Genomic DNA, 11,332 nt, shown 5'->3' with positions numbered 1-11,332 from the left:
AAGAAAAGAAAAGAAAAGAAAAGAAAAGAAAAGAAAAGAAAAGAAAAGAAAAGAAAAGAAAAGAAAAGAAAAGAAAAGAAAAGAAAAGAAAAACTATAATCAAATAATAAAGGTAAGACAGCTTCCAGTACTCACATAATATTTTGATATTAAATTCAGGTTAATAATGTATTTGCATATGATACACAGCATCCAGTTAAATAAACGGATGTTTAAAATTTACCTCAAGCAAAGCAAATGTCTGGAAAAATTTAAGTATCTTTTGCACGCTTCTGAATAAGCCTCTGTGTGTTCCTCTCTGGATATAAAACCGTGCCATGGCAATACCCAGCACCAGCCACCTACAAAAGAAAGAGAATGAATATCTTTCAAATAAAAAGTCTAGAACTTTCCATCTAATGTAAATAATCCAGTACAATATTTTCTTCACAGAATACCTTTGTGTCTTCACTTGTTGGTGTTCTTAGGAGATTATTAAAAATATCCTTAGACCTAAATATAATGAAATGTTATATCAACATTACACTTCTTAATCTCTTAACCTGGAAAAGGATAGAGAAGGATTTGTTTACCTTCAGAGGATTAACGTGAATTACTTAACCCAGGGGCCCATCAGATTTTTCACTAGTAGTGACTATATATTTTTTACTACTAAATCCTCACAAATCTTTACTGTGGATTAGTGCTATTTGAACTCAGATTTTGGGTCTCAGGTTTGCACATGTGAAAGACTCACCTGCGCACACCGTTTTTACATTTTTCATGACCCCTTAACACATCAGATTAGAACTGACGTGATCAGAATGCTTCTGTTCTACAACTCAGAGATGCTGAGAAGTCACCAGAAAAGCAGACTCTGATATCAGTGTTGAAAGATCATGCTCTGGGTTCCTGGCTTCCAGAGGCAAGAACATTAAACTAATACATTTGAAGGTGTTGGCTATTTTGTTTGTATTTTTTTTTTTAAGAAATCAGTATGGTATCAACCGATGCTATCAACTGATCATCCTTCCAATGTAAATGAAGTTAAGTAACAGTATCTTTTAATCAAAGTGAAATGTGCTATAAAATTCAAACTGAGATCTCAAATGAAAATGGATTAAAAAAACCCATTTCATAACCACAGTGATTATCACTCCCACACCTCAGCCCAGATCTAGAGCAATAACCCAAGGTATGTGCAGTTGCTTCTGCATAATTAATCCATGTTTATATAATTAATTTTTTTCAAAACCATGTGTTCTGTTACTAATCCGGAGTTACACAAACATTCTTACAAACATCATACTAGTGATCCTTGAAACTTCAGGTTTAAATCCACAAAGGCTAAGTATAAATTTATTTAATATTAACTTAAAGGCATAGCCAGAGCTACAAGTGATATTTTGAGAGTTAGAAATGAAAATACACAAATTATAATAATATTAATTTAACTACTTGTCTGAGGATATTCAGGAACAATCATTCAGTTCTTTTATCCTGCACAAAGCCATTGCAAGCAAGGTTGTACAGAAACATGAACTGTGGCTAAGGAGGGCCCAAGAGAAACAGCACTGGAGTCTGAGAAATATTCTGAGGCAGATTTGGTGCACGTATAAATATTCAAGGAAATATTTACATAAACATTTGGATAAAATTTTAACTCTTCTCCTTTCTTATACTCTTCCCTGTAGATAAGACACTGGCTAAACTTGGGAAGCAGACAGCAGGAAAGATGGATATCTGATTGGACACAGCATGAGTCCTGCATGGATTGTAACAGCTCTGTGTTCCCCTTGGATGGTACACACTTTAGCATCAGTCCCGTGACAACTCGCACACACAGTGCCTACTACTACACAGTCCCTTTGCTTTGCCCAGCCCAACAGTTCATGACAGCATGCCAAACTCTACATATAGCCAGGTTTCCCCATACTGTAGGAATGATTCCCTTCCTTCACCCCTTCCACTTTAATCTCATGAATCTGGACTGCCAGAGCTACAAAATTTATGCCCTAAAATATTACTCAGATTTTATAACAGATTTTAAATCTGAATGCACTAATTTCAGGTTCTCTCCCACCACGGCCAGATGAGAGTTATTGGAATCTCACTGCCAGTCCTTCACAGCCAGGCTGCTGTTTCACAGTGAAGTCTGTGACAAGGGGAAGGTGACAGCGAGTTTATACCCAGCTGGCAGGACGGATGGTGATAGCAGCAGCTTTGTGCTAGACATGGCTCGAGAAGTCACACTACATCTCATCTAAGCAGACACTTTCCACACTTTGTTCTGTCACAAAAGGGCTGCGGCCTTGGGCTACACTCAGAAGCAAAGACTGCAAATACATTTGTCTTAAATAATTATTGGGACATTTGGAATCTCTGACAGTTATTTCATTTAGCTTTCAGTGGCTTTGATTTTGGAATTCAGGAAAGCCCTGGTAGCGAATATTGCAAATCAGCGGGAGATGTAAAACAATTGGTGTAGTAAATGTAAGATTTTCAGTTGGGACTTTCAGTAGAGCAGGGTACTGACATGTCATTTTTATCTCTGAACGCATCCCTCCAATCTTTATTAGAAAGTAAGTTGAATTAGGTTGCATTAGGTTGCTTGTTAACATGCGCTTCTGTATCAGACAGGCGGTTACAGTTCTAGAAATATTTTTCTATACTGAACTCTTTGGAGAACTCTCTTTGGAGAACATTCTCATTTACTGGTGGTGCCCCAGTGAAATGTTTCTCTCCTTCAAAATTTTACTTTTCTCTTAGATTGTACCTGTTTGAAAAAATTATAAGAATGTGTTGCACTCTCTTACAATTCTGCTTCCACACAAACTATGCAGGTGAGCAAGTCTAAATCCCTCCAGATGACAACAAAGGATGGGGGAGGAAGAAGAAGAGAGGGAATCAGCACCTCACCCCAAAACCAAGTGTTCGGTGAACTTCTGCATACATACAGAAGTCCATGGCAAGAATCAGTGCTCAAGCAAGCGAGCACTCAACAGAGGTTTTTTTGTGCACATACATGACAGGCATTAGTTAATGGAACAAAGTTTCAGAAGTGGAAATATCTGCTTCAGGCTCTAACGATACAAACCTGAACGCTCATATCATCCTTCACTCAAAACAAACACCCATTTCCCTCAAAACAGCGCGTTGCAGTACCGCGCACTACACACGAGTCCGTGGGCGCCTGCAGCCCTTCCTGGATCACCTCACGCCTCCGAAATGACAGCGGGAGCTGAGCGCCGCAGGAGCAGCCCCGGTGCGGAGCTTTCTGCCCCGCACAGCTCTGGACAGCACACTGCCCGCGCTGCCGCACCGCCAGCACGGCCGAGGCCCCGGAGCCCCGAGGTACCGAGAGATCCCCGGCAGCAGCGCCGGGAGCTCAGACACCCTCCGGAGGGCACGGGGCAGCCCGGGGTCGGGCGGCGGTTGCGGGAGCAGGCTCTGAGGGAGCAGGCTCTGAGGGAGCAGGCTTTGAGGGTGCAGGCTTTGAGGGTGCAGGCTTTGAGGGAGCAGGCTCTGAGGGCGCAGCCCGCGCGGCACCCCCGCCGGCATTCCTGGCCCGGCTATACTTAACCTCCGCCACGGGCTCGGGGATGACGCGCTCGCTGCTGGTAACGCTGCACCGTATTAGGCAATGCCGGGCAGGCGCGGGCTCTCTCGGCTCACCGCGGCTCCCCGGCGCCCCGCGGCCGGGTCCCCGCTGACCCGCGGCCGCTGCCGCCCCGTCCCCGGGCCGAGCCGCCCCGGCCCTGCCGCTCCGCGCCCACCCGAGGCGCCGCGCTGCCGCCCGCCCACCGCCCGCTCACCCCGCGGTCATGGCAATGTTGTAGAAGATGAGCCAGGCCGTGGCCAGGGCGCCCAGGCTCCTCTTCTTGCCGTTCTCCTTCTCCTCCACAGAGCCGTTGCCGCTTCCGTCCTCCTCGCTGGACGCCATGGTTCCCCGCGGGCAAGGAGCGCACAGCCGCGGGGAGGAGGGGCTCCCTCCCGGCGGGGCTGAGGCCGCGCTGACAGCTGGACCTCGCGCTGTCTCTCACCCCATCTGTCTTCCTCGAGGGCCGCTGCCCGCCGCCCGCCGCTCACATGGCGCCGCGCGCTCCTCCCTCCGCCCCCGTGGGGCTCCCGGGGCACGCCCGCGGGCGGGAGGGCAGAACGGCCTCAGCGAGGGTGGCCGCCGCCGTCCTTTGCCGAGTGAGCGCCGCCGGGCAGCTCCCTGCGGGCCTCAGCTCCAGCTGAGCGCTGTCACAGAACCATCACTAAGGTTGGGAACGACCTCTAATATCATCTAGTCCAACTGCCAACCCATCACCACCACATCTCCAAGTCCTTGAACACTTCTAGGGACGGTGGCTCCACCACTCCCCTGGGCATCCTGTTCCAATACCTCAACACTGCTTTGGTGAAGAAATTTTTCCTAATATCCAACCTGAACCTCCGTGGTGCAACTTAAGGTCTTTACCTCTCATCCTATCACTGTTAACTCCCTTCTGGCAGTTGTAGAGAGCGATGAGGTCTCCCCTGAGCCTCCTCTTCTCCAGACTGAGCAATCCCAGCTCCCTCAGCCACTCCCCATAAGACTTGTGCTCCAGACCCCTCACAGCTTCATTGCCCTTTTCTGGACACGCTCCAGGGCCTCGATGTCTTTCTTGAAGTGAAGGGGCTAAAACTGAACACAGTACTAGAGGTGCAGCTTCATCAGTGCCAAGCAATTACCCACGCAAATGGCAGCGACAGAAAATACCAGGGGTCTTAAAAAACACACCAAGCTCTGAGGTTATTTGGTGAGAGGATGAGTGTCTGGACCATGCCCTGAGGGTGTCAGCCCACAGGACGGCTGCCAGCACAACCAGAGGGAGAGGAGCTCTCCAACCCGGCACATCCCAGGATCACACTCTGGGTATGTGGGAGGCTGAGGCAGACACTTGACAAGGGCACAAAGTCCTTCCTAGGGCCTTAAGAGAACTCAGCTGACGGACTGAAGGATAAGATTGGTATATGTATGTTGCCTGAAACTGTAAATCTGCAACCTTTGTGCATGGAAACGGCACCTGGACAGGGAGTGGTGCTGGCTCTGGACCCGGAGCAGTATTGCCATGAGCTGTGGTACTGAGACATGGTCCTGCTGAGGCACGGGCCATACACACTCCCTTGACACTCATCTCAGTTTGTGCTAGCAGCCACCAGCTCTGGATAGCAGACACGCAGCCTAGGGCTCCTCATCTCCACAGCGCAGCACTGCAACCATTGCCATATGGATCAGATCTTAAAAACAGGCACACAGATACAAAAATTAGCCATTTCAGAGCCATCTCTGAAATGCTGCTTTGCCAATCACAACAGATTTCAAGAATCCAAGTCTACCTCCTATAGCACAGGGAAAAGCATCTCATTGTTTAAACACTCGGGTCTCAGTCTGTGGATAAGGTTAGCAGATGTGCATGCAGAATCTCCGTCTCTCCTCGTCCTCACCAAAGCACGCAAGCAGATGTTCAGCTTTCAGCTTCATACCATGCAGGCAAGTACTGCGGCAAATGACACCATGCATGTGCTACAAAGACCACTGTAAGTACCATAGTTATGTGAATATGCAGGCACTTTCCAAGTTCAAGTAGTCATCAGTTGGGAATCCTGTAGTTAAAAAACCTAGACAGAGAAATTTACATGCAGGATTAAACGACCTAATTAAAAACCTTTTGCCAACCTTGTGCTTCAGGTGAAAGTGAAGAAACAACGTAGCAGGCAAATATGTGGTTAGTATAAGCCCAGCTTTCATCTTAATGTAACACTTACAAGTTATTTCCAACTCTGTAGCTTTCCAAAACACTTTCCATATTTAGTAATTCTGGGTGTCCCTGTTTCCTAGATAATACATTTTTCCCCCCAAAACTTTCATTTCTTTCTTCATACCTTCCTAGCTTCATAGGTTTCACAATGCAGTGTTGAAGTGGATACAACAAATTAAACACGTGTTATGCAACAAGTGTTTTTGTCTGGTCCGAATTTGCCAGCTTATGACTTTACTAATGGCTTTCTGATCTTAAATTATGACACAAGGAGGAACACATTACTTGATCTAAATTCTTAACATTAATTATGATTTTTGAAATACTATTAGTTTGTCATTTTTCTCTCAAGATTTTTCCACAGCAAATTCAAGGGAACAAATCCTATTTGTTTTCTGAATTAGGGATTTTAAGTTTTTAAATCCCTCCTTGAATGTTTTTCATACTCTTGTACAGAATCTTTTGAAATTTGATGAGCAATGGTTGATATATTTTCATATATATATATTCTGTATTGCTATCACTCCCATTATTTATTTTCTCAAAATCGTTGATTCTGAGTACACAGATTATTTGCAATATAATCATATGTCTTGAATTGATTTAGTTAATTAAAAACTTATTAGCAAGCATAAGTATTTCACTGTTATTGTTCTAGTATTGGATTTTTCATTTACTTCCTCTTTGTTTCTTTCTCCCATATTTTGATACATAGAGATATTTTGTTTCTTAGCCCGCAACTATTTCATATCTTTGGTAGTTCCTGTATGACAATTTTTTTTTTAGCAGACTTCTGAAAATGTGTTTTTGACATTAGTAATTTTTCCTTTTTTAAGGAAAATAATTTCCTTAAAATAATTTCCTTTCACAAGTTTTCTGTTGGTCTCTTCTTTCTTTGCTTTCAAAATTATTTCACTGTCAATTTCTTTGAGAGTGCATTATCTTCCTCTAATATTTCAACTGCGGCCAGCATCTTTGGACCTAAAAAAAATCTCAAACTGATTCATAAGACAGATTTTTGTTTAGACCCAGAAATTTAGTCAATGGAACTTAATAAGCTTACACATTAATTGCATTATATACATTATTATCCACATATATTTATTTTATAGTTTTCCTATTGCATAAATAGATATTCAAGGCCTTATAAACCCAAATAACCTTTATTTCCAATTTATTTCCAAGAATACAAGTGACACTTTTAAGAGAATATTTTTTCATGCAGTATTCTGTAATGATATTTTGTTAAAAAATTTACCTATCCAATATGGGAACATTCCTATGAAGTGACAATTCTCTGAAAATACAACGACTTATCTGTTCCACTATTAAAGGGAAAGGTCACCTACCATGAAATGCTTCAGAAATAACTTAGAATGAACCCTGCAATATCATGAGATTACCTTTTACACTTCCAAATAGCTGAATATCAGATAACTATATACTGAAGAAGAAGCTGTTAAAATGTTAACATATGAAATGTTGCTTGTCCTTCACTGAATGTTCTTAACACACCTTGCTAGGACAAAGTGTTGAGAGGACAGACACATATAGCACATGCATACTACTTTAGGTTTATGGTAGTAATCAGTGAGGTATTCAAGGGTAGATGCAGGTGATCAGAATTTAGCTATGTCTAGACTGAGCAACGCAGCATTTATGCACTTTTTGTTCTTTCCATCCAGGCGCATCTATCTGTGATATACTTTACTGCTATTAGAATAGGATAGGAGATGCTTTCAAAAGATGCAGTGTAGAATGGATTGCATGTCTTGTGGAAAGAACTAGATGTCTTTCTGTTTGGTACATCTGAAGCAGTCAGAGTTTTGTACTGTTATCACAAGATAAATGATTCACATTAAGCCTCTGACTATATAGTTTATCAGCCAGTGAGGGAAAACAAGTGTCATGAAAACAGGCTGAAGTGGAAGTTTATATTCCTAATATGAAAATATAAAAATGTAAAAATTCTGGTGTGAATATTTAGAACTGGTTGTATGAAAACTGTTGATTCCATGTATTCAAAAAGCACCAGTTTGAGCTGCCATTATGTATTGTCCTATTTCGTCCTCTTCAGAAACAAAAGTGTAATTCAAACTGCAGTGCTGAAGGATGCACACATGTGAAAGGGAGATGAATACCTCCTTATGTGAGATTGCTTTATCCAAACTCAGTGTGCTTTTTACTATAATAGACTAATTGGATTCTGTACAATAAATATTTTCATTATGGGATATTTTGGACTCTACCATTGTTTAACTCTTCTGACATTTTGTTGCGCTGTTGGGCTTGGATAGAATGACATAGAGACCAGTCCCACAGTCTGTGCAGTTGGCTTTGCTGCACACCATACAGGCAGGCTCTATCAAAAAACTAACTCTGCTAGTGTTCTAATTATATGGAAGGACATGCGAAATGCTTAAATCTCAAATTGAGTACCATTAACTTCAATGATACTGTTCATGTGGGTAAAGCAGAGAATATGTTTAAAATGAACCGTTAGTATAAGTAAATTCGCTTCCCAATAGTATGTAATATTTCTCTTAAACAAAGAAGCTTTGTTACGTGGTCAACACATATCATGCAGCTTTGTCACAGGGCTCACAAAACACACAATTCAGTAATATTAAAAACACCTTTTGATTTCCACTATATTTCTACAGTATTGCTTGCATGACCACTACAATTTCTATAGAGGATATTGCATCCATTACTAGTTTCAGAGCACACACAACCTTTGCTTGCCATTTAGCTTTATTTCAAGTACTTGAGTTCGTAAGGACTCTTTATCAAGGGCACAGAGTTCCAATGTAACACTCATTGTGGTTAGTGGAAGTATTTCTATTTTCTTTGTTAGTAGAGTGGTAGAGATTAATTTTAACCTTGTCATTGGTGGAAATCTAGTCCAAGTGTTCAGCAAAGAAGAGTGACCATATTGGGTGCAGTTGGTTTGGCCACATTAAGAACAGCTGTTAGTGCCAAAAAAAGCATTAGGACAAGTGGTTCCTCATGGCAGCATCAGGAAACTGGCACAGAATGATGCCGCTGCCAGCATCCCAGGGAAGCCCAGGCACCCAGAGGTTCCAGCAGCTCACACATTATCTGCTTCTTACAGGAATATCACAAAGCATCATTATAAGCTTACTAAAGCAAATAGTATAACCGCTATTTTGTGTTTACCTTTGGTGAACTTGTTATCACTTAAGAAAACTGCAATGTAAACATATAAAATATTATGTAACATGAGCTGCAAGTAGTGCTTTGAATATGGGAAAAAATAGAAGGCATAAACTCTATTTTCTGACATCAAGACACACAAATATTAACTAAAAATTTACACATCACAATTTTTAATGTGGTCAGAACAAATAATAATATAAAGTTTATTATTTGATTACTTGCCTAGTTCGAAAGGTACTTCTATTTGAGGGAACTCCAGCTGTATGCTTCATGTAATTCTACTTGCATACTTCATAAATATTGAGGCCAAAAAGGACAATTAAATAATCTTAGCCTGACTTCTGGTATAACACAAGACACCAGACTTACTTACTATCTTGGTATGTTTCATATATTCTCTTTATTTAAATAAATACATAAGAATATCATAAGTAAGGCATGCAATTTGGGGACTTGAAAAATATTAAGACATAAAATTTATAGATGGAAGGTAAATCAATGCGGTCCACTGTTTGGAATATCTACATGTGGCCTGTGACTGGGATAAATTTTGTCTTAGTCATATCATTGTATTTTTATGCACTACAGCATCTTGTATGCCATCCAAAACATCTTGTACTTGCCCTGTCAAAGGCAAAACTTGTGATTAAATGGACTGCTGGCACTTTCTCCATTCTGAACCTTCCTCTTTTCTTTTGGTTTTATTTTCTGCTCAGCTTCCAGTTCTGAAAGCAATATATGCAATACACTGCAGTGAAAATGCTGTTAAAATCAAGGTCAGTAAGACCAATCTCAGAGACTACCATTGGTCTTCATATCAGTCTCCTTGTTAACAATATACTGAACTGACATTTTCCTGGATTTATACACCTTATCTTCAGAGTGCAGCAGCTAGCAAACTAACACGTGCTAAAATAAATGGAGATGCCAAGTATAATACTCCTCCAGGGAACAGGAACTGCAGTGAACCTTCTCTCCAATGGACATAATGGTTTTGTTTTCCTCTGAAAAATACGCTTGTCTAATGTAGATGTGTATCAACTGAGCGATTTTTAAAAATATTAGAACTTCCCTAGCAGACTCACTTACAAGCTGCTGTTTCTAAGTAACCTTTCCTAACAAAAGACTACAGGGAAGTGTTTCACTGTGAGCCATCAGAATCTGGCACTGTGCTTCAAAAGGATAAACTCTTGTCAAAAATGTAATAACAAATAATAAATTAGATAAACAAACAACAGCAACAAAAATGAATAGTTACCTAGACATCAACATTCTACATGATTTAACAAGTAACAACAACAACAACAAAAGGTCACTGCACTGACATTTGTGGGTAGTTTCACAATTGCTTCATCAGTGTCAGATGAATACTGAGTGGCCCAGAAGTACTATACTGTTGGTCTTGGTAAGTTTCTCTAGTGGGTAGCTATCCATCTTCAACAAATAGTCTATCAGTGCATGCTGTCAGTTTTGCTACAGAATATGAAGACACTGAACTGCACTGCCTGTTTCTGATTTTAAGATGTTGTCAGTGACAATGACTAGAAGATTTTAAACTTCACTGTTGTTGAATTAGAAAATTAACGTGTTTACAGTGGTCTTTTACAAAACCACTCTAACTCCGTGTTAGCTAATAGATAAACTATGCTGTATTTCCTAAGTACTCCCCATTCTTAAGTTTAGAAAATACTGAGGTGGTGTTATTTTGCATTTTTTTTTGTATTTTACATAAAAATGTAATCTTTGTGACTGTGCAAGCTATTGTACCATTTTCCCTATAAAAACATACTCGCATACATACTTATCTTCTTAAGCAGTGGTTTCTAATATTCCTAGTACTGTCAAAATATTACATATATATAGTGAAATGACTTGAATATGTATCAAGGGCAAATTATTTGATAGTGACTCATGGCAAAATTAATTTTAGAAGTATTTAACATCTTTAAAACTCAGGAAGTGTGTTGCATTGACAATTAACTGAATGCACTCCTTTTCACATATCAGTATCGGAACAATAGTGCAACATATAAAAGGGGAAGGCTGCCAAAACAGAAGACATCTGCACCAATGTTTGTTGGACTGTCCTATTTGGACAAAAATAAAAATTAAAAAGAAAAGAAATAAGAAACTCCTCTAAGGCTATCTAAAGACAAGCACTACATCAGAGAACTGCTGGGCAGATAAATTCCTCTATGAAATTAATAACCCTTTGCAGAGGGCATCTTCAGAAGGAGGTCTGAAATAGAAATGGATGAATAATCCCCTGGACATACCTGTTTTTCTTGATCCGGTTTGGTGAAGCTGGTGTACAGTCCCCAGCAACTCCTTCCCAGCTCTTCTTTTGCATAGGATCCAATTGCAAGGTGATGAAGATGAGTGAC

At 41.0% G+C, this 11,332-nt stretch overlaps 1 protein-coding gene across 1 annotated transcript in view; it reads right to left on the bottom strand.

Annotated features, from left to right (window-relative positions):
- The window catches only part of HACD1 (3-hydroxyacyl-CoA dehydratase 1), a 16,946-nt gene extending 12,928 nt beyond the window's left edge, over nt 1–4,018 (bottom strand). The window contains exons 1-2 of the mRNA XM_021388201.1: nt 3,795–4,018; nt 224–341 (exon numbers count right to left, since the gene is read on the bottom strand). Of these exons, the coding sequence (XP_021243876.1) occupies nt 224–341; nt 3,795–3,922 (246 nt within the window). The 5' untranslated portion in view covers nt 3,923–4,018. The remainder of the gene's footprint in view (nt 1–223; nt 342–3,794) is intronic.

This window comes from Numida meleagris, chromosome 2 (genome assembly GCF_002078875.1).
Source record: "Numida meleagris isolate 19003 breed g44 Domestic line chromosome 2, NumMel1.0, whole genome shotgun sequence".
NCBI lineage: Eukaryota > Metazoa > Chordata > Aves > Galliformes > Numididae > Numida > Numida meleagris.
Note: the sequence above shows the minus strand (reverse complement) of the source record. Positions and strands in the feature narration are given on the sequence as shown.